The sequence below is a fragment of the Orcinus orca genome, chromosome 1 (genome assembly GCF_937001465.1).
Source record: "Orcinus orca chromosome 1, mOrcOrc1.1, whole genome shotgun sequence".
NCBI classification, from domain to species: Eukaryota; Metazoa; Chordata; class Mammalia; order Artiodactyla; family Delphinidae; genus Orcinus; species Orcinus orca.
The window spans coordinates 118,123,741-118,148,794 of NC_064559.1; the positions used below are offsets into that span (position 1 = coordinate 118,123,741).

Here is a 25,054-nt window from a genome sequence, read left to right on the forward strand (position 1 = left end):
TATATGTAAATAAAAATGTTTGACTAAATTATCCTAAGAAGCGTCTTTGATCAAATCACATTCCATGCTAGTGTGCAGTGTTTCCATTGCTAGAACAGCGTTATTTCAAAAGAATACACAACTCAATATACAACAATACTCAATACACAACAGTGTGGTTTCTGTTATCTTTCCCTCTCCTTTTTATAGTGTTAAGAAGGAATGTTCCCGAGAAGGGGACAATGTTTTCATTTTACGTACATTCTTATGTAGACATGGTGGTTGTTGATCTGTAGCCCCAGGCAAAGGGAATGTGAACAAAGACAGTTTTACCACATTGAAATGAAGATAGTATCTAGTCTGCTCCTATGAAACATTGCTGGCTTTGAGTAATAGTTATACATTCACTTGATTTCAAACAGGTAAATTTATACTCAGTCAGTTCACATCTGAATTCATAAGATTGTAACTAAATGGTTCAATCTGAACTGAATTACTTTTTATTTCAGGAGAAGATTAAAGAGGATTTTAAAAAATCAAGGTAAACAACGGGGGAGAAACTAAACCTCAGAGCTCCCTGTCAGATAATGTGATGACTGTGGATTCTCAGAGTTTGAAAATGGGCTCATAACAGTTTATAAAGACTTAGCAGATTGGAAGTTCTTCCAAGTCAATAATTTCAGTGTTGTGCCATTTTAGAAAGAGGAGATGGCTCTTCTAATTTTCCTTTTTCCTATTTCTGAAGTTTATTATAGAAGAATGTTCATAAGAAGGGTAAAGAGACTGTTCAGTTTTTGTGCATTTTTATGTAGATACGTTGATCGTTGGTCTCTGACCTAAGGGTTCCCTGACCTCTTAAAAAGATAATCAGCACATCAAAATGATTGTCCAGAGTCATTTGCTTTCTCTGAAACTTGCAGTCAGGAATACCAACTGCCCATGCTCTTCATTTGAACTTACAAATCAATAAACCCTGTCTGTGCACATCTGAATGTTTTAGGCATGCAACTGAATATGCTCTCTGCTACTCAAGCAAGGGATCGCAGGAAGTAGGGAGGTCAAGAGAAAAGAGAATAATAGAGAAGAGCCGGGGAGTAGAAGGAAGAAGCTAGGGCAGACTGTTCGAGAAAGTATATGCCACTTTTTATGTTAGAACTTGTGTTATTTTTATGCTGATCAGCAATTGATTGTATAGGAATAAAAAAGTATTTTTCCATAAATTAGGCAAGTCACCTAATTTAAAGATATTCAGGATGACTATAAATTATTAAGAGAGTCATTATTAAGGGCTTTTATGAAATATATTAGCAATTTTGTACCTTAAAAATAATTTTATTTCCTGCAAAATTTCAGTTACAGGTAGCATACTGATAGTTATAGATAAAAGCACAAATAAATACAGTTCAAAAGCAAGTCAAAACTAAAGATGAAGTTGCAGTTTGTTTAATAAAAACCAAATTTGATTATGAAAATAATAAATGTTTATCATACAAACAGGCAGTACAAATATATAGAAAATGAAAAGAGAGGAGGCAGGTAACAAGTAAATGAGTAAGTATAGAATTACAAGTCAGGGTTCATAATGTAGACTGTCTTGGCTGGACCCACTTGCTCAGCGTGTTTAAGCAAGTATAAAAAGCTCAGTAGGATGGAAAACAGTGAGCAAGTGTGAGATTGGAACAAGATGAGATTGGAGAGTTATCAGGGGCCTAAAAGTATATGGTTTTATGGGCTGTGGCCAGAAGGTCAGATTTAATTCTGAGTGCAGTGGGAAGGGTTTTACATAAGAGAATGCTATTTTATAATATATATATTTTTAATATATTTATATTTATTTAAATATATATATTTACATGAAAGCAAGTTATTTAGAGAGATATACATTCCATAGGCAGAATGCAGACCATCTCAGGCGAGAGAGGTCATAATTTACATTCTAAAAAGTCATTCAGGTGGCATTGTGCAGGACAGTCAAGGATTATAAGAGTGGATGAGGAAAGGCCAATTTGAAACATAAGTTTTGAATATGGGAGGAAGTAAAAATGGGAAGAAATGGTTGACTAGAGAGCTGATTTGGGTGTAATTCAGTGTGTGTGTGTGTGTGTGTGTGTGTGTGTGTGTATTTGGAAGGGTGGCTATTGGGAGAGGATAGCTACCTTTTTCCTTCTTTCTTCCAAAAGAATTCATCAAGACAAAGAACACAATCTTTGTCACCAAGGTGGTCACAGTCTAATATATAAATTCTACAAAGACTGTACACAGGAAGATGCTTATGGTCTAGTATTTACATTTGATACTAGCTAGATAAGTAATTTTGGTGTGGTAAGTGGTATTGAAGCAGGAAGCATGAACGTCTAAGGGAGCGTATGTTTCAGGCACTTAAACTCATACTTAAGAGAATGTTAGAAGGTTTTTTAGCAGAAGTCGTATTTGAGTTTTAAAAAACTGAGAGGAGTGAGTTAGATTCCCCCCCTCCTTGGGTGCGTTGTAACCTGGGTGTACAGACAACAGCAAGTATATGCCAGGAAGAAGGGGCAGCATGTTAATGAGAACTTGACCTGTTTAATAAATTTCAAATAATTCAACAGGATGCATGTATGAAAGAACTGATGAAATGGGCCAGACTCTCAAGACTGCGTATATTTAAAATTTATCAGTTGCTTTCATGCGATGTCACTGGCCATGTTTCTGTCCCTCAAGTACTTCAAGGTCATTGCAGTCTGAGTCTTCATGTTTATTGTCTCGCTTGCCTGTTTAATTACCACCTTCCACCTCCCAACCCCCAGCTGTGCCCCAAATGATCACTGCTTTCTCCTCAGGTCTTAAACTTCACCTGATCACTTTCTAAAGAAACGTGTCCTCACCACTCAAACATACACCCTCGTCACTCTCTAATCCAGTACCTTTCTCTAAACTCTTCTATATATAACTTCAATAAGGTATTATTGTATTTGTTCATTTGTTTTTATGTTTGTCTTCTCCACTAAAATGTGAGTTTTATTAACTCATTCTTATTTACAGCTGCAGTCCCAGTGGCTAGGCCAGTACCTGCACATGCTGAATAATCTGTAAATATTTGTTGAATAAATGAATGAACTCATAGAACAAAGAATGGAAACTAGGTTATTGCAGAGTTCCCTTAATCATTTTTACTTTTACTTTATCTTATTCCTTAGATAGCCTTTAAGACTGGATTATTAAAGGTTTATTTTGGTTGCAAGAAAGAAACGTGCTGAGTGGTTTGGGAGACGCGGGTTTCTGCTCAGAGGGTAAGAAAACAGCCCAGGAAATCTTCTCAATAGTCACTCCATATCTCAGTACTTTCCATGAAGGGGAAAGGTACAGCAGGCTATATAAGAATCTCTCAGGACCAGCAGTTCTGGAAACTAGTAATCCCAGTCATCTCTTCTTCTCTAAGGTCAGAAACCATTGTTCCCTGTTGACCTGTATCTGCCTGCTGCTTTCATGTTGTGAGAGCAAATTGGACTGTCTTGTTTCTCATTCTCATTCTGAGGGCCCTCATTCTGAGGGCCGCCCTTTGGGCAGTCTCCCTTCAATGCTCCTTTTCAGCCACTCGTGTCTCACATGGTCAGCATATTCATTGCAACCTTGGGATTAATCACCATCCCTGATCCACTCGGGTGTGGTCAGAACAGCAGAATGATGTGGTTTAAGTGATACTAATTTACTGTAGAAAGAACTTCATGTGGCCACTTGTTCACAGATCCACAGAGCTGCATGGGGACGTGTCAGTCACTGAGAGTTCCATAGCTTGTCAAGAATAATTTTTTTTTTGAAGTTGAGGCGCTCAAGCCTCTGTCTTTAGAATACACCAGTGAGAGTTATTATTCTCCTCCTAGAATTTAGTAAATCTTGGGAGCTCTCAATCTTTCCCCACTGGAAGGAGAGTTCTTCCTCCTCTTTTCCTGCTCCTCAGGATAACACTGCATACCCAGCAGGGATTCAGATGATCCCCAAACACGTATCAGTTGATATCAGGAGACCCCTCTCTGCCACAACCTTGTACCCTGCAGGTTGCAGAGAATGACTGGCCTGTACCCGGGAGGACTGAACCAGGAGGCAAGTCTAAGAGTTTTATAAGGTAGAAACATAGGTGGTTGGACTAGGTGGCAGAGCTCTTGCCTTGAACTTGTGTAACTGTGTTCTCTTTCTGTCTTTAAAGAAGATCCTGAGATAGCTCAGGCTGCACTCCTCAGATGGCTCTCCTCCCACCCCTAGGAGTGGTGGTTTTCTAGGGGTCTGACAAACGGCACAAGCTTTTAGAGCTTTGATTTTATTTAAGATTTTAGGGAAACATTTTTTTGTCACTTATTCAACAGAACAGAATGTTAAATTTGCATGGATTTTAAAGTAACACGTGAAATTGTATAGTTCTTTTATAATTGGTAGCCTATAAAATCTTTTTAATCAATAGAAAAAATTTCCAAAAGGAATTATTATATCTTTCACCCTTGGTTCACTAATACTCCAATAGATAGTGCCAAAGAGTGACTAGGCAGTGTTTATAAAGTTGGAGGAAAGTATCTCTGTCTGATGCTTGTTTTTATGTGAGCACTGACAGTGCTGTTTCCTTCACTTGACTCATCATTGTTTATAAAATTAAAGTAGGATCCTCTGGGTGAAAATCTTCAAAATCATTGAGTGTTCCCTTTGTGAACAATTAGTTCTTTAGACCAGTTTGTTTTCCACCAACTTGTCTGCTTCTGTTGTAACAGATGGTTTCCATTATAAGGCTCCACGTGCTCCTCCGTGAAGATCAGTAAGTGAACGAAGGTGCATGGCTTCGCGGGGAAGAGCCCTGGAAGATGTGATGGGCAGGGGAGGCCCAGCATCCCGGGCCGCCTCACTTGCCAGCAGTTCAGTCGACTCAGCCTGATCATCAGACCTGCTGGTTAGATTGTAAACTTGTGTCAGGAAGAGCTGAGACGTGCCAGGCAGCACAGTTTTCTCAAATGCAAGTTTCGAAGTGGTGGATGTTGGTCATGGGACCTGCTCCTGTCCCCATGAGAATGTGATTCCCATACCTGTCTAGGATTTGGAAACCACACCTAGGAGACTTACAGAAAAGATAAAATACATTATTTCAGGGTCCTACTGAAGACTTACAAAAACAATCCCCTGAAATTTTTCTTAATAGGCATATTTGGAGAAAGGTCCCCCTGGACAAGAGCCCATGCCCAATTGTATTACTGTCTTTAGTTCACCTGTCTACTCAGTGCACTACAGGCTCTTTGAGGGCAGGAAGCCTGGCCTTGCTCTTTTCTCAGACCACCATGCCCAGGACTTAGGGAGTGCTTCAGACATTTAACGAATGAATGAATATGTTATGCTTATGATCAGTTTCCCAGGATAAACTAACCACATCCTCTGACATCTTGCAAAACTAATTCTTTTTTAATGCGGCTGTGTTTAGATTTTAAATTAGGCCTCAGAGGTGAAAGGCCAGTACCATTACTGACAGCTCATTTATCTAGTACACAGCACTCTGCTCTAAGTTATTGCCCCAGGGAAACCCATTGCATTAGGGCAGTGATATCAGCCTCCTGAATAGATACTAATCTCTATTGTGCCGGTCACTCTTCTCAGAAGCCACAGTGGCTGATACAGGTACAGTAGGCTAAGTTCATTGAGGGTTTATGTGAAAATTATCAGTGAAATAGTTTATAGCTAGCAACTTTCCAATAGAACTCTACCTAGAATTAACTCCTTTTTAAAAAGTACATTTTAAATCATTTCTTGGCATATATCACTCTTAGTGGTATTGAATTCAGATGTGAAAAGAAATCTTGCTTCAGATCCCCTTTTTAAAAACACTTCTGTATTGTTTTAGAAAACTCTAGTGTTCCACATAATTACATTGGCTTCGGTTTTATTTAACGAGAACCCCATGACTATTACTGGAGTATAACCGTCATTTTAATATTGTTGATCCTTCTGTTTGTTAATTCTTCGTGCATAAGGATGACTTGGGGACCTTGTCTGATGCCAAGACTAAGCATAATTGCTAGTGTGAACAAAAGTTAAAGGGCACAATTGTCCACAAGTTATGCATTAAGGATATAGTTGGCTGTACATCAGAGCATTTGTTGAAGGGAATAAAACAAGCTGAAATGACAAAACATTTGGCAGGAGATCTAATTTTGTCTCAGCCATTTTAACTATATTCCCTTAGCTAAGGATTCTTGATTATATAAAGTTTTGGGAACTTCCACAGTTGCTTACCTGTACATGTTGGCATTACATATGATTATTTTGCATTTAATATCTGAAGGTAGTTGCAGTATAACTTTTCAGATTTTGAAGAGCAGTCTTGTAATTATACCAATATATCCATTATAAATTCAGTTCTGGAGCAGAAAGAAACTAAACAACCAACTATTGGGTCCATGTTTAACCAAGAAGAAAAAAGCAGCTTTCTGGGATGAGTTATGAGTTTATAATATAATGGAATTTACATATTTTAATCAGTTTTTAGAATAACTTTTAGCTATTTATTGCTGATTGCTCAGTATCAATGAGGGAAACTACTGTTCTGCTTTTGTAGCTTTATACTGTTTTGCATCTCAGAATCCCTTGAAGTATGGATAACCAAAGGAAAATAAGATTTTTTTTTTTTAAATGAGGAACTAGGAATTTTAAGCCTGAACAAATTTTGAAAGGCTAATCTATAAAAAGGAGAATTGCCTTCTTCAGCCTAATTCCAGATGGAAGGAGGCAGGTCAACGGAGAGAAGTTAGAGTTTTGAATAAGTTTCAGATAGAGCTTGTTAATAAACTATATGCAACAATGACTGAGTTGTCATAGGAACGTGTAGTGAATGTTCTGTCCTGGACATTTTTAAACAGAGGTTAAAACCTGTCAGATATTTTATAAGGGGAGAAGAAAACCTACATTAAATCAACACTAAATGGCTATTTGAAATATGAACATCTGTAAATCTAATTTCTTCTCCCTTCTTGATCTCATTTATGAGGTGTGAATGCCTGCTGTGGCAGTAGATTGTGTCAACAATTATACTGATGGCTGAGTGCTGACATGAAGTTTAACCCACTCCCTCTCTTCTTATTTTAATTGCATTTTTATCTCTCAGTTAATGTGATTATATTCATATTCTTAGCAATGTCACCGTGTCTTTTTTTTTTTTTAATAAAAGGAAGGAATATAAAGGGGCCTTTTAGAAAGCAACCATTCATCCCACCAGTACTGTAGAACTTCTACTATATGCAGGTGTCAGAAGCAAGGGGCAGAGTGTCAGAATTCATCCTGTCCCTGTGCCCTTGTTTCATTCCTTTTATCTTTCGATCTCCGTAGATAGCCCTGTAGCCCTGACAGGTCATCCTGAAATGAGACGTGCTGACCAATCAGAAATAAATAACCAAAGATGATCCTAACAAATGACTAAAAGATATAAATTCCATTATATTATAGGTCCATAACTCATCCCACAAAAAAGCATATGGGTCAAATAAACATTGTAGTTTGCAAATCACGTATGGCTGAATTCAGGCCAGTAGCAATGTCCTTTTGACTATTACCTGGGCTCAACCATAATTCTTGGCGAGGTCACACAATTTTTGTTTTAGGAATGAGATCAGCAACACACACTATGCTAGTGTGCTACTCAATCAACTTTCCAAAAGAAGCTCATAACCAAGAAGAAAGTTAAGAGCAGAAAAGATAGAGTCAATGAAAAAAATCAGGAATAAATAAGACTATGAAAACCAAGTCCATCATTCTGAAGGTTGCTTAGTCCAAAGTAAGTCATAAGACTAGTACTTGGGTCTCATTCCTTGACCAAAGTATATTAATATATGTACTACTTTCAGTTTTAAATATCATGACTTTAGTAGGTCATGTGTTATGAGCATTCTAGTCCAGTAAAAAAGATAAATGAGGCAGGATTGTTCTATACCTGACACTTCATAGCCTTTGTATGTAACCTGGGCATTCTGTATTTTAATCCCTAATCTATATTTGGCTGGTGAAATGTCATCAAACTTAATTTTTCTTCTTAAATACTCTATGCATTTTCAATCATTTCTTCTTGAAAATAACTTGGACATATCAGCAATAAGAGAACTACTGTTTCCACCATTTGTCACGTGGCACTGCTTCTTTTTGTCCCTGTGGGCTTTGTCTACAGAGACAATTGCAGCGAAGGCCATGCCCCTTCCCACTACTCACCTCGTCCCAGTATTTAAGGTCACGTCAGCTCTTTCAGGTTTAAAAACTCTTCTTTCTTGCCTTCAGCCTTTATCTAAAAATTGACGTAAAAACAAAATTATCAAGGGATCCTTCTGAACAAAATGCTTTCCTTGCTCTAGCAGTGCTCAGGAAAACTGAGGCTAACTGCAATTCTGGCTCCTCAACATGGGATAACTATCATGCAAACCATGCTCCTTTGAAAAAATTCTGCTTTAGACGGCATCCTCTTCCATATATTGAACTTCTAAATCCATTTTGGTGTGCATGGGATATTTAGGTTCCATTTTATATTAACAACAGTATCTTAATAAAAACTGTAAAATAAGCTCTTTCTATGCTCCAGGAATTTACAGTGTGTTAAGATTGAATCTGATAAACACTTGTCTGAGAAGAGTTCTCTTCGAGTGTTGTTTTGGAAAAGACAATAAAGCCTGCTGTTTGGGTAAGGGCGCCACCACCTTATACCATCTGGTGGGGAAATACTCCATGAGAGATATGGGATCAAAGTCATGCCTCTGCGGTTCTGTGGCATAAGAACTGAAGAAAGGGGAGATGTGGCAGCTCATAACATGTCTTGGCCGTTAACAGCCATTAAACTGGGGTGAAGGGCACATGGCTTTTCAGCCCTTCTGCCTTCAGGTTGACTGGGTTGATGAGAAAGTGTTGGCTAAAACTTTTCAGTTCTGTTTAGTTTCTAGCCACACTTGTTTTCTCCCCTCCTGGCATGGTTATTGGAAAACAGATTTTGAGGACTTTATTAAACTGTTTGCTGGAGCATTTCATTTAGATATCGAGGTCCTTTCGAGGTAACTTGGACACCTAGAACTGAATGACTGTCATTCATCCTCCTCTATTTAGTGCAACATTTCCAGCCAATTATAGCTTCACTGTGTTCAGTCACTAGAATAAAAAGTCTTGAAGTGTAATAAGCGATGACTTAAGTGCCTCAGTGTGTAACAGATACCATGTTTATGAGCGATCTGTCTCGTAGGCAGGAGCAGTTTTTCACCTCCAGATGAAAAGGTGACTGAGGCGATCCATTTGTGAGCAGCGCCGATGCAGCCAGGCCTGGGTGCAGTTGGAGCTGCCGTTCACGAAAATGAAATACTGAAGTGAGGCATTCATTGCCCATTCCAAGAAATACAACAAAAAGGCCTGCATCTGTATTTCAAGTCTTGTTGATGCTGTTGGCTTAGACAAGTTCTCATTATTGGGTCTCTTTTGCAAGCCTAAATTTGAGCCTGAAGAATTTCTCCATATAAATGTCTTAAGTATTGCAGTGGCACATCCATCACCTTTTTGCTTTTGAATTACAAAGATAACCTTAAGATATGAGCCCTATACTGGGCAATGCGATACATACACAGAAAGGGTGAGCCTCCTTAGTGATGAAATCAGCCAATGCCCAAGAGGAAAATAATAGGCAGAAAGGATAGAGAGGATGAAAAAAATGATTCTTTTCCATTAAACTGTACGTGACGTGTACTTTATGAAGCAGGCATCAGCTGAAAGAAACATTTTTTCAACTAAAAAGAGATTGATGGTGAGAGAGAGGAAAAGAATGTAAGGAATCAGGGGATAAATGTGTATCTTATTCCATAACCATCTCCGATAATGAGAAAGTTGAAAAGCATTCCATTTGTGATTACCTCAAATGTTTCCTTGGACTTGGTGCTCTTAAAACTCTTTAATGTTGGGCTTCCCTGGTGGCGCAGTGGTTGAGAGTCCGCCTGCCGATGCAGGGGACGCAGGTTCGTGCCCCGGTCTGGGAAGATCCCACATGCCGCTGAGCGACTGGGCCCGTGAGCCATGCCCGCTGAGCCTGCGCGTCCGGAGCCTGTGCTCTGCAATGGGAGAGGCCACAACAGTGAGAGGCCTGTGTACCGCAAAAAAAAAAAAAAAAAACCTCTTTAATGTTAATAATAGCTTTGGTTTTTTTAAAAGTGCATTTGGACTTCACACTTTATAATTTTCTCAATTCTAAGTGTTGTGTTGCTTATTTTCAGGTTTACCAAAGATGCAGGCCATTAGGAACTATACTGGAATGCCAGCCCCTGCTCTTCATGAAGGACCCCCGTTACACATCCAGGCAGGAGATACAGTTGAACTTCTGAGAGGAGATGCACACAGTCTGTTTTGGCAGGTACTATCCACATTACAGTTTTTTAGATTTAACGGATGATTTATTACCACTTGGAGAATAAAGCTATCTTTAGAAAATGATTGTATGCTTTCAAGCTTCAGAAATTTTACATGATGTGAGGAAAAATATTTTTTATTAACCACCCTCAAATTTACTCACGCTAAAGTGGCAATGAGTGTTAGAACACTAAAGAAAATAGTATCTGTGCTATGAATCAGAATTCCCATTTATATTAAGAATTCATACTTTGACAGAGCATTTTTTCCAAAAGTAGGACCTTGGGTATCATCTAATTCACATGGCTTTCACATATTAGCACTTCACTTCAGAGGAACTACCTTACTAGCTTGCCAGTGGCCATTTCTGGCTATATTTCATTTGTGCCTACCCACAGTAATACCTGAAGCTATTACAGATACCATGGGCATTATTTATGAAATAAATAAAATGTGAAAAGTAAGTGAGTATATTGATGTTTGCTGGTGATGAAATCTCTCTCATCCAGTTAGCCTGCTTTGGTTCAAGGGTTTTGTTAACTGAGGTAAATATGGTATAGTGATAAGATTTGATACAGCTTGATGGTAGAACATTGCTGTTCATTAAATTATTCTGTATTTTCATGTATATGTTAGAAATACTTCCCAACATCTTAAAGAAAGAGTGTTAAAAGTGTTGTGTGTTGAGGAAGAAAAGGGTGGGATCAACAGAAAGCTTAGCACATGAATGACATTTTCTAGGGGTGAAGAGACCAGAAAAGGACTGTTAGATAATAAACCATTGAGCACATGTGTAAATGATAGCTATTTTGTTTGTACAAAACTATCTTATTGTCTGCCATCTTGTTATAGAAGAATGCCCCTAAGTTGGACATTTAGCTCCAACCACATTTCAGTTTCTGTAGCCAGTGGCTTTTCCAGAGCTCCACCATCCTTCTTAAGTATCCTACTCTTCTCATACCTCATTCTTCCCGAAAAAGGAAGAGAGAGAATGACAGACTTCAATTCTACTAACTCTTCCATCCACTCCTGCATCTCCCAGCCCAACCATAAGACAAACCTTGTGTACGCATAAGAGTCCTCTTACTCAAGGCTTACCTTTTGCTTGGAGTTTTCCATCCCACTTTCATCAGTTGGCTCTTGACCCCTACATTTTCAATTTCATTCTCTCCACTGGCTCCTTTTCTATAGATTATAAATATGCTCAAGTTCCTCCTATCTTAAAATACATATACGAAACGTAAGGTAGATAGCTAGTGGAAAGCAGCCACATAGCACAGGGAGATCAGCTCAGTGCTTTGTGACCACCTAGAGGGCTGGGATAGGGAGGGTGGGAGGGAGACACAAGAGGGAAGAGATAATAGGAACATGTGTATATGTATTACTGATTCACTTTGCTATAAAGCAGAAACTAACACACCATTGTAAAGTAATTATACTCCAATAAAGATGTAAAAACAAACAAACAAAAAAACCACATATAACTCAACGTGTTGTCTAGTTAGGTCAGTCTCCTGCTCCCTCACTCCCTCTCATCTTCTCCCTCTCCCGTTCCCTAGCTGAACTTCTTGAGAGAGTAGTCTGTATTCAGTCTCTGCCTCCTTATGTCCTATTCGTAATGCAGTCTCCTGCAGAAACTACTCCTACTTGGATTACTAATGCCACTTAAAAAAAAATAACAACTACTTTGAGATATATAATCAGGTACACATACTTAAAGTGCAGTTGAATTTGATAAGTTTTGTCAAATGTATATATAAGTAAAAGCACTGTTAGTCAAGATGATAAAATCAGCCCCCAGAGTTTTTGTGTGCCGCTTGTAATCTCCCTCCTGCCTCTGCTTCTTGCCCTTCCCCAACCCCAGCCAACTGTGGTTCTGCTTTCACACTATGAATTTGCATTTTTCAGAATTTTATATAGTACATCATATAGTATGTATTCTTTTTCATATGGCTTCTTTCACTTAATGTAACTATCTTGAGATTAAAACATGTTACTTTGTGTAACAATAGTTCTATCGTTTTTTTTTAAACTGCTTTATTGAGGTAAGATTAACATACAAAAAGCTGTACATACTTAATGCATACAGCTTGATGAGTTTGGAGAAACTATCTCCATAATTTATGCCATAAACATACCCATCACTTCTAAAAGTTTCCTCCTGTCCTCTTTATTTTTTATTTTATATTTTGTGATTAATAACATTCAACATTAAGATCTACCCTATTAGGAAAGTATATAGTACAGTATTACTAACTATAAACTCTGTGCCGTACAGTAGAATTCTAGGAGTTATCCGTCTTGCATAACTGAAACTTGTACCCTTGACTACTTCATCGCCATTTCCCCCTTCCCCCATTCTTTGGCCACCCCTGTTCTACTCTCTGCTTCTATGAGTTTGACTATTTTAGATTCCTCATATAAGTACAGGAAAGACTTGGAAGCAACCTAAATATCCATCAGTGGATGAATGAGTAAATTAAGAAAATGTGGTATATAACATAATGGAATACTATGCAGACTTTGAAAAGAAGGAAATCCTCCCATTTGCAAAAACATGGAAGAACTTGGGCGACATAATGCTAAGTGAAAGAAGTTCTTTCTTTTTATTGCTGATTATTATTCCAGGTATGGGTTTAGCACAGTTTATCCAGTAGCCTATTGAGAGGCTTTCAGGTTATTACTGTTTGGGGCTGTAACAAATAATCCACTATGGAGAGGATCTTCAAGATAGCGGAGGAGTAAGACGTGGAGATCACCTTCCTCCCCACAAATACATCAAAAATACATCTACATGTGGAACAACTCCTACAGAACACCTAATGAACGCTGGCAGAAGACCTCAGACTTCCCAAAAGGCAAGAAACTCCACACGTACCTGGGTAGGGCAAAAGAAAAAACAGAGATAAAAGAATAGGGATGGGACCTGCACCTTGGGGAGGGAGCTGTGAAGGAGTAAAGTTTCCACACACTAGGAAGCCTCTTCACTGGCAGAGACAGTGGGTGGCGGGGCGGGGGTTGAAGCTTTAGAACCATGGAGGAGAGTGCAGCAACAGGGGTGCAGAGGGCAAAGCAGAGAGATTCCTGCACAGAGGATTGGTGCCGACCGACACTCACCAGCCCGAGAGGCTTGTCTGCTCACCCGCCAGGACGGGACGGGGCTGGGACCTGAGGCTCGGGCTTTGGAGGTCAGATCCCAGGGAGAGGACTGGGGTTGACTGCACGAACACAGCCTGACGGGGGCTAGTGCGCCACAGCTAGCTGGGAGGGAGTCCGGGAAAAAGTCTGGAGCTGCCTAACAGGCAAGAGACCATTGTTTTGGGGTATGCACGGAGAGGGGATTCAGAGCACTGCCTAAAGGAGCTCCAGAGACAGGCGCAAGCTGCAGCTATCAGCGCGGACCCCAGAGACCGGCATGAGACACTAAGGCTGCTGCTGCCGCCACCAAGAAGCCTGTGTGCAAGGAAAGGTCACTATCCATACCTCCCCTCCTGGGAGCCTATGCAGCCCACCACTGCCAGGGTCCCGTGATCCAGGGACAACTTCCCCGGGAGAACACATGCCACATCTCAGTCAGTTGCAACGTCATGCTGGCCTATGCCACCACAGGCTTTCCCCGCATTCTGTACTCCTCCCTCCCCCCAGCCTGAGTGAGCCAGAGCCCCCTAATCAGCTGCTTCTTAAACCCCGTCCTGTCTGGGCGAAGAATAGACACCAGAGGACGACCTACACACAGCGGTGGGGCCAAAACCAAAGCTGAACCCCAGTAGCTGTGTGAACAAAGAAGAGAAAGGGAAATTACTCCCAGCAGCCTCAGGAGCAGCGGATTAAATCTCCACAATCAACTTGATGTACCCTGCATCTGTGGAATACCTGAATAGATAATGAATCATCCCAAAATTGAGGTGGTGGACTTTGGGAGCAACTGTAGACTTGGGGTTTGCTGTATGCGACTGACTAGTTTCTGATTTTTATGTTTATCTTAGTATAGTTTTTAGCTTCTGTTATCATTGAAGGATTCGTTTATTGGTTTGGTTGCTCTCTTCTTTTTTTATTACTTTTTTTATTTTCTCATTTTAATAATATTTTTTTATTTTAATAACTATTTTATTTTATTATTATTTTTCTTTCTTTCTTTTTTCTCTCTGTTTGCTTCTGAGCCGTGTGGCTGACAGAATCTTGGTGCTCCGTCCAGGTGTCAGGCCTGAGCCCCTGAGGTGGGAGAGCCGAGTTCAGGACATTGGTCCACCAGAAACCTCCTGGCCTCACATAACATCAGTCAGCGAGAGCTGTCCCAGAGATCTACGTCTCAACGCTAAGACCGAACTCCACTCAATGACTAGCAAGCTCTAGTGCTGGACACCTCATGCCAAACAACTGACAAAACAGGAACACAACTCCATCCATTAACAGAGAGGCTGCCTAAAATCATAATAAGTTCACAGACACCACAAAACACACCACTGGACGTGGTCCTGCCCACCAGAAAGACAAGATCAATCCTCATCCACCAGAACATGGGCACCAGTCCCCTCCACCAGGAAGCCTACACAACCCACTGAAGCTACCTTACCCACTGTGGGCAGACACCAAAAACAACAGGAACTACGAACCTGCAGCCTGTGAAAAGGAGACCCCAAAAACAGTAAGTTAAGCAAAATGAGAAGACAGAGAAACACACAGCAGATGAAGGAGCAAGGTAAAATCCCACCAGACCAAACAAATGAAGAGGAAACAGGCAATCTACCTGAAAAAGAATTCACAGTACTGATAGTAAAGATGATCCAAAATCTTGGAAACAGAATGGAGAAAATACAAGAAACATTTAACAAGGACCTAGAAGAAATATAGAGCAAACAAACAATGATGAACAACACAATAAATGAAATTAAACATTCTCTAGAAGGAATCAATAGCAGAAGAACTGAGGCAGAACAACGGATAAGTGACCTGGAAGATAAAATAGTGGAAATAACTACTGCAGAGCAGAATAAAGAAAAAAGAATGAAAAGAACTGAGGACAGTCTCAGAGACCTCTGGGACAATATTAAACGCACCAACATTCGAATTATAGGGGTCCCAGAAGAAGAAGAGAAAAAGAAAGGGACTGAGAAAATATTAAAAGAGTTTATAGTTGAAAACTTCCCTAATATGGGAAAGGAAATAGTCAATCAAGTCCAGGAAGCACAGAGGATTCCATACACAATAAATCCAAAGAGAAACACACCAAGACACATTAATCAAACTATCAAAAACTAAATACAAAGAAAAAATATTAAAAGCAGAAAGGGAAAAATAATATACAAGGGAATCCCCATAAGGTTAACAGCTCATCTTTCAGCAGAAACTCTGCAAGCCAGAAGGGAGTGACAGGACATATTTAAAATGATGAAAGGGAAAAACCTGCAACCAAGATTACTCTACCCAGCAAGGATCTCATTCACATTCAACAGAGAAATTAAAAACTTTACAGACAAGCAAAAGCTAAGAGAATTCAGTACCACCAAACCAGCTTTACAACAAATACTAAAGGAACTTCTCTAGGCAACAAATACTAAAGGAACTTCTCTAGGAACTTCTCTAGACCTAAGAAAACAAACCCAAAACAATTAAGAAAATGGTAGTAGGAACATACATATTGATAAATACCTTAAATGTAAATGGATTAAATGCTCTGAGAAAAAGACACAGACTTGCCGAATGGATACAAAAACAAGACCCATATATATGCTGTCTACAACAGACCCACTTCAGACCTAGGGACACATACAGACTGAAAGTGAGGGGATGGAAAAAGATATTCCATGCAAATGGAAATCAAAAGAAAGCTGGAGTAGCAATTCCCATATCAGACAAAATAGACTTTAAAATAAAGACTATTACAAGAGACCAAGAAGGACACAACATAATGATCAAGGGATAGATCCAAGAAGAAGATATAACAATTGTAAATATTTACGCCCCAACATAGGAGCACCTCAGTACCTAAGGCAACTGCTAACAGCCATAAAAGGGGAATTCAACAGTAACACAAACATAGTAGGTAAGTTTAACACCCCACTTTCACCAATGGACAGGTCATCCAAAATGAAAATAAATAAGGAAACACAAGTTTTAAATGATACATTAAACAACATAGACTTAATTGATATTTATAGGACATTCCATTCAAAAACAACAAAATACACTTTCTTCTCAAGTGCTCATGGAACATTCTCCAGGATAGATCATATCTTGGGTCACAAATCAAGCCTTGGTAAATTTAAGAAAATTGAAATGGTATCAAGTATCTTTTCCAACCACAATGCTATGAGACTAGATATCAATAACAGGGAAAAAAAACTGTAAAAAATACAAGCACGTGGAGGCTAAACAATACACTACTAAATAACCAAGAGATCACTGAAAAAATCAAAGAGGAAATCAAAAAATACCTAGAAACAAATGACAATGAAAACACGATGACCCAAAACCTATGGGATGCAGCCAAAGCAGTTCTAACTGGGAAATGTATAGCAATAGAGTCCTACCTCAAGAAACAAGAAAAATCTCAAATAAACAATTTAAACTTACACCCAAAGCAATTAGAGAAAGAAGAAAAAAAAGCGCCAAAGTTAGCAGAAGGAAAGAAATCATAAAGATCAGATCAGAAATAAATGAAAAAGAAATGAAGGAAACAATAGCAAAGATCAATAAAACTAAAAGCTGGTTCTTTGAGAAGATAAACAAAATTGATAAACCATTAGCGAGACTCATCAAGAAAAAAAGGGAGAAGACTCAAATCAACAGAATTAGAAATGAAAAAGGAGAAGTAACAACTGATGCAGCAGAAATACAAACGATCATGAAAGATTACTACAAGCAACTATATGCCAATAAAATGGACAACCTGGAAGAAATGGACAAATTCTTAGAAAAACACAACCATCTGAGAATGAACCAGGAAGAAATAGATAATATAAATAGACCAGTCACAAGCACTGATATTGAAACTGTGATTAAAAATCTTCCAACAAACAAAAGCCCAGGACCAGATGGCTTCACAGGTGAATTCTATCAAAGATTTAGAAAAGAGCTAACACCTATCCTTCTCAAACTCTTCCAAAATATACCAGAGGGAGGAACACTCCCACACTCATCTTATGAGGCCACCATCAATCACCCTGATACCAAAACCAGACAAAGATGTCACAAAAAAAGGAAACTACAGGCCAATATCACTGATGAACATAGATGCAAAAATCCTCAACAAAATACTAGCAAACAGAATCCAACAGCACATTAAAAGGGTCATACACCATGATCAAGTGGGGTTTACCCAAGGAATGCAAGGATTCTTCAATATGTGCAAATCAATCAATGTGATACACCATATTAACAAATTGAAGGAGAAAAACCATCTGATCATCTCAATAGATGCAGAGAAAGCTTTCAACAAAATTCAACACCCATTTATGACAAAAACCCTCCAGAAAGTAGGCATAGAGGGAACTGACCTCAACTTTGTATAGACCATATATGACAAACCCACAACCAATATCGTTCTCAATGGTGAAAAACTGAAACAGTTTCCGCTAGGATCAGGAACAAGACGAGACTGCCCACGCTCACCACTCTTATTAAACATAGTTTTGAAAGTTTTACCCACAGCATTCAGAGAAGAAAAAGAAATAAAAGGAATAAAAATCAGAAAAGAAGAAGTAAAACTGTTATTGTTTGCAGATGACATGATACTATACATAGAGAATCCTAAAGATGCTACCAGAAAACTACTAGAGCTAATCAATGAATCTGGTAAAGTAGCAGGATACAAAATTAATGCACAGAAATATCTTGCATTCCCATACACTAATAATGAAAAATCTGAAAGAGAAATTAAGGAAACACTCCCATTTACCATTGCAACACAAAGAATAAAATACCTAGGAATAAACCTACCTAAGGAGACAAAAGACTTATAGGCAGAAAACTATAAGACACTGATGAAAGAAATTAAAGATGATACAAACAGATGGAGAGATAAACCATGTTCTTGGATTGGAAGAATCAACATTGTGAAAATGACTCTACTACCCAAAGCAATCTACAGATTCAGTGCAATCCCTCTCAAACTGCCAATGGCATTTTTCACAGGACTAAAAAAATTTCACAATCTGTATGGAAACACAGAAGACCCCAAATAGCCAAAGCAATCTTGAGAAAGAAAAACGGAGCTGGAGGAATGAGGCTACCTAACTTCGGACTCTACTACAAACCTACAATAATAAAGACAGTATGGTACTGGCACAAAAACAGCAATATAGATCAGTGGAACAGGACAGAAAGCCCAGAGGTAAACCCACACACATATGGTCACCTTATGTTTGATAAAGGAGGCAAGAATATACAATGGAGAAAAGACAGCCTCTTCAATAAGTGGTGCTGAGAATACTGGACAGGTACATTTAAAAGTATGAAATTAGAACACTCCCTAACAGCATACAGCAAAATAAACTCTAAATGGATTAAAGACCTAAATGTAAGGCCAGACACTATAAAACTCTTAGAGGAAAACACAGGCAGAACACTCTGTGACATAAATCACAGCAAGATCCTTTTTGACCCACCTCCTAGAGAAATGTAAATAAAAACAAAAGTAAACAAATGGGACCTAGTGAAACTTCAAAGCTTTTGCACAGCAAAGGAAACCATAAACAAGATGAAAAGACAACCCTCAGAATGGGAGAAAAGATTTGCAAGTGAAGCAACTGACAAAGGATTAATCTCCAAAATATACAAGCAGCTCATGCAGCTCCATGCCAAAAAAAAAAACAAACAGCCCAATCCAAAAATGGGCAGAAGACCTAAACAGACATTTCTCCAAAGAAGATATACAGATTGCCAACAAACACATGAAAGGATGCTCAACATCACTAATCATTAGAGAAATGCAAATCAAAACTACAATGAGGTATCACCTCACACCAGTCAGAATGGCCATCATCAAAAAATCTAGAAACAATAAATGCTGGAGAGGGTGTGGAGAAAAGGGAACCCTCTTGCACTGTTGGTGGGAATGTAAAGTGATACAGCCACTATGGAGAACTGTATGGAGGTTCTTTAAAAAACTAAAACTAGAACTACCATATGACCCAGCAATCCCACTACTGGGCATATACCCTGAGAAAACCGTAATTCAAAAAGAGACCTGTACCACAGGTCATTGCAGTGTTCATTGCAGCTCTATTTACAATAGCCAGGACATGGAAGCAACCTAAGTGTCCATCAACAGATGAATGGATAAAGAAGATGTGGCACATATATACAATGGAATATTACTCGGCCATAAAAAGAAATGAAATTGCGTTATTTGTAGTGAGGTGGATGGACCTAGAGTCTGTCATACAGAGTGACGTAAGTCAGAAAGAGAAAAACAAATACCATATGCTGACACATATATGTGGAATCTAAAAAAATAATAAAGGTTCTGAAGAATGTAGGGGCAGGACAGGAATAAAGATGCAGATGTAGAGAATGGATTTGAGGACACGGGGAGGGGGAAGGGTAAGGTGGGACAAAGTGAGAGAGTTGCATGGACTTATATATACTACCAAGTGTAAAATAGCTAGCTAGTGGGAAGCAGCCGCATAGCACAGGGAGATCAGCTCCGTGCTTCGTGACCACCTAGAAGGGTGGGATAGGGAGGGTGGGAGGGAAACACAAGAGGGAGGGGATATGGGGATATATGTATACGTATAGCTGATTTACTTTGTTATACAGCAGAATCTAACACAACATTGTTAAGCAATTATACTCCAATAAAGATGTTAAAAAATTTAAAAAGGAACATATAATTCAGTCTAGGTCTTGTTGGTTTAGTAGAGATTTTATACGTAAAAATGCAGAGGACATTTGAGTAGGGGAAACAAGCTAAAACAGATAAAAGGCAATAATAGCAAGATGGGATATTTGGGTAGTGGTGAGAAAAGGCAATCCCTGCTTTTTAAGTTTTCAAAATCAACATAATCTACTTCATGTGTATTGAGAATATGAAAGGATTTAAGCGTATGGGGTTTGGAAGCAATTGTCTGGGTTGAAATCCATCTTAACCAACTACTAACTGCTGTATATATTTGAGCAAGTTATTTAACTTCTCTGTCCAACAGTTCCTCAGATGTAAATATCACCAATGCTAATATATATATCACAACTTATTGTGAAGATTAATTTGGTTAATATATGTAAATCACTTTAGATAATGCCTGGCACAAAGTAAATGCTATATGTGTGATTGTTGTTGTTATATCATGTCTATTGTTCTGAAAGAGAAACTATACAGATAGACATCTGCAAGTCAAATTCATAAATGTACATTATTATGGGGAAATATACAGAAAATAATTATGAGTTGAAGTTTAAATAAACTTCTCCACACATAAAGCTGCAGATATAAAACATTAAAAGCTAAAACGTGAGCTTATACAATAAAAAATTTGGATTTTACTAATTAACTGAATAAAAAGTTTATTTCCTTTCTCAAAGGAAAAAAAAAGCCGCTATGAACATTTAAGTGTAAGTCTTTGTATGGACACATGTTTTCATTTCTCTTAGGTAAATACTGAAAGACCATAAGTAGATATATGTTTAATTTTTTGAGACTACCAAACTGTGTTTCTAAGTGACTTTATCAAGTTACAGTTCCACCAGCTGTATATTACACTTCTAGGTGCAGTATATCCTCACCAGTGTTGGGTATGGTCAGTCTTCTAAAATTTGTCTGTTCTAACAGGTATATAGTGGTATCTCATTGTGGTTTTGATTTACATTTCCCTAATGACTACTGATATTGAGCATCTTTTTCTGTGCTTATTTTCCATACATATAACTTCACTGATGTAGTGCTTGTTCAGATATTTTTGTCAAATTTTTTAATGGGTTATCTGTTTTCTAATTATTCAATTTTGAGAGGCCCTTATATATTTTGAATACAAGTCCTTGATAAATTATATTATTTCCATATATTTTCTCCTAGCCTGTGGCTTGGCTTTTTATTATCTTAATAATGTTATGCATAGAGCAGAAGTGTTTACTTTTGATATAGTCCAATTTGTTAATTTGTTCTTTTGAGAAGCTATGAGCACTGTATCAAAGAAATCTTTGCCTTCCCCAAGGCAACAAAGATATTTCCCTGTGTTTTCTTCTAGAAGCTTTGTAGTTTTAGGTTTTACATTTAGGTTTATGATCCATTTTGAGCTATTTTTGTATATGGTAATAATAATTATTGTCTTGCATATGGATTCAGTGTGTTCCGGCACCATTTGTTGAAAATCATTTCTCCACTGGATTGCCTTTACATTTGTACAAAAGTTTTTTCATATATGTGTAGGTCTGTTTCTGGACCATCTGTTTTTCTGATCTTTTTCTCCATATCTGTACCAATATGATGCTGTTTTGATTATTGCAGCTAATAGTAAGTCTTAAAATCAGATATTGTTAGTTCTCCACATTTTTTCTGTCCACAGATGTTTTGGCTATTTCAGGTGCTTTGCATTTCATATGAATTTTAGAATATCTTGACAATTTTGTCAATAAAAGCTTGCTGGGATTGTGATTGGGATTGTGTTGAATTGTAGATCAATATGAGAGAATTGACATTTTAACAATATTGAGTCTTCTGACTACTGACCATGATACATGTCTCCATTTATTTAGGTCTTTAAATTCTCAGCAATGTTTTGTCATTGTCAAAGTAGAAGACATGCACACCTTTTGTTATATTTATCTATAATTATTTCATATTTCATTTTGATGCTACTGTAAATGGTAGTTGTAAAATTTCAATTTCTGCTGTTTATTGCTAGCATATAGAAATAAATTGATTTTTGTAAATTGACATTTTATCCTGAAACCTTGTTGAACTCACATAGTTCTAGTAGCTTTTTTCTATAGATTGAAGCAGATTTTTTTTTAGACAATTATGTTGTCAATGTATAAACACAGTTTTACTTCTTCCTCTGCAATCTGGATGCCTTTGATGTCTTTTTCGTGGCTTGTGACAGTGGCCAGGACCTCCAGTAAAATGTCGAATGGATATGTATGACTGATTCACTTTGTTATAAAGCAGAAACTAACACACCATTGTAAAGCAATTATACCCCAATAAAGATGTTAAAAAAAAAAAAAAAATGTCGAATGGAGGTAGTAAGAGAGTACATCCTCGCTTTATTTTTGATCTTAGAGGGAAAGCATTAACTCCTTTACCATTAGATATTATGTTATCTGTAGTTTTTCATAAACGCCCTTTATCAAGTTGAGGACTTTCCCTTCTAGTCCTGGTTTGCTGGGAATCTTTATCAGAAATGCATGCTGGATTTTGTCATGTTCTTTCTGCATCAATTGAAATGATTAGTTTTTCTTTTTTAATTTGTTAATATTGTGAATTACATTGGTTTTCAGATGTTAAACTAATCTTGCTTTTCTGAGATAAACCCCAGTTGGTAAGGATATATTGTCCTTTTTGTTGTTATTTTATTTTTTTGTAATGTCTTTGTCTGGGTTTGGTAATAGTTAATACTCAAAGAATGAATTGGGAACTATTCTCATAAATTTTCTGAAAGAATCAGCATTATTATTTCTTCCTGAATTGTTTTGTAAAATTTACCAAGAAGCTATTGAGGCCTGGAGTTTCCTTTATAAGATTTTTTTTCAATTACAAATTCAATTTCTTAAGTAAATATATGGCTATCCAGGTTATGCATTTCCTTTGGAGTGAGTTTGGTAGTTTGTGTGTAGAATCTGTGGTGTCATCTCTCTCATTTCTGACATTGGAAATCTGCGTCTTCTCTTTTTTTCTGGTCAATCTAACTACAGGCATACCTCAGAGATATTGCAGGTTTGGTTCCAGACCACCTCAATAAAGCAAGTCACACATTTTTTTTAATTTCCCAGTGAGTATAAAAGTTATGTTTACACTATACTGTAGTCTGTTAAGTGTGCAATAGCGTTATGTGTTTTTTTTTTTACATCTTTATTGCAGTATAATTGCTTTACAATGGTGTGTTAGTTTCTGCTTTATAACAAAGTGAATCAGTTATACATATACATATGTTCCCATATCTCTTCCCTCTTGCATCTCCCTCCCTCCCACCCTCCCTATCCCAGCCCTCAAGGTGGTCACAAAGCACTGAGCTGATCTCCCTGTGCTATGCGGCTGCTTCCCACTAGCTATCTATTTTACGTTTGGTAGTGTATATATGTCCATGCCTCTCTCTCGCTTTGTCACAACTTACCCTTCCCCCTCCCCATGTCCTCAAGTCCATTCTCTAGTAGGGCTGTGTCTTTATTCCTGTCTTACCCCTAGGTTCTTCATGACATTTCTTTTTTCTTAAATTCCATATATATGTGTTAGCATACAGTATTTGTCTTTCTCTTTCTGACTTACTTCACTTTGTATGACAGACTCTAGGTCTATCCACCTCATTACAAATAGCTCAATTTCGTTTCTTTTTATGGCTGAGTAATATTCCATTGTATATATGTGCCACATCTTCTTTATCCATTCATCCGATGATGGACACTTAGGTTGTTTCCATCGCCGGGCTATTGTAAATACAGCTGCAATGAATATTTTGGTACCTGACTCTTTTTGAATTATGGTTTTCTCAGCATATATGCCCAGTAGTGGGATTGCTGGGTCATATGGTAGTTCTATTTTTAGTTTTTGAAGGAACCTCCATACTGTTCTCCATAGTGGCTGTACCAACTCACATTCCTACCAGCAGTGCAAGGGTGTTCCCTTTTCTCCACACCCTCGCATTATGTCTTTTAAAAAGTTCATACCTTAATTTTAAAATACTTTATTGCTAAAAAATGCTATTATCTGAACCTTCAGTGAGTCATAGTAGTAACATCAAAGATCACTGATCACAGATCACCATAAAAAATAAAATAATAATGAAAAAGTTTGAAATATTGAGAGAATTACCAAAATGTGACACAGAGGCATGAAGTGAGCAAATGCTATTGGAAAATGGTACTGATAGAATTGTTTGACACAGGGTCGCCAGAAACTTTCAATTTGTAAAAAATGCAGTATCTGCAAAGCACAATAAAGTACACTAAAAATGAGGTATGCCTGTAACTTATGAATTTTGTTGCCCTTTTCATAGAACCAGCATTTGGTTTCATTGGTTCCCTCTATTATTTTTCTGTTTCCCATTTCAGTGATTTCTGCTCTGACCTGGTTTATGTCTAGTATTTTCGCCTTAAGCATCTTTGCCATAGACATCTTTGCCACAAGCATTTTTGCCTCATAATTAATTAGCCATAAGGCAGTCTTGCCATAAAAAATGTTGCCATAAAAGATGAAACAATGAAAAATAAAATATGTGTAGTAGATTCATGACAGTACTGCACAAATAACTGATTTTATTTTGTGGGTTGTCCCTAAGCACTTACCTCCCAAGTCTTTTGTTCATAGTATTATATGTATATATATATTGTTTGTTTGTTGATTTGTCTCTTTGTTTGGCATTACACTTTCTCTTTTTCACTAAAATTTCTTCCTTCGTTAAGAGGGGTATCAGTTTCCAAACACTAGGATGCATATTCGTACCTGAGCTTTGTATTGTGTTGTGAAAGCCTCTGCACTGTTGTTTGTTCTTGGTATATTGTCACATGTCTGTTGATAGATGTTACAAATTTCTAGGGGAAATGTGGGTTCAACTCTGCA

General features: G+C 37.9%; 1 protein-coding gene across 8 annotated transcripts in view; it reads left to right on the forward strand.

Annotated features, from left to right (window-relative positions):
* Window positions 1–25,054, forward strand: part of VAV3 (vav guanine nucleotide exchange factor 3) — a 395,385-nt gene that overhangs the window by 296,346 nt on the left and 73,985 nt on the right. For all 8 annotated transcript variants that reach the window (XR_004485033.2, XM_049700678.1, XM_049700676.1 and 5 more), the window contains one exon: window positions 10,212–10,348. Coding sequence is in view for 7 of the 8 variants with exons in the window: in XM_049700678.1 (XP_049556635.1) it covers window positions 10,212–10,348 (137 nt within the window). In the remaining variant the exon portion in view is untranslated. The remainder of the gene's footprint in view (window positions 1–10,211; window positions 10,349–25,054) is intronic.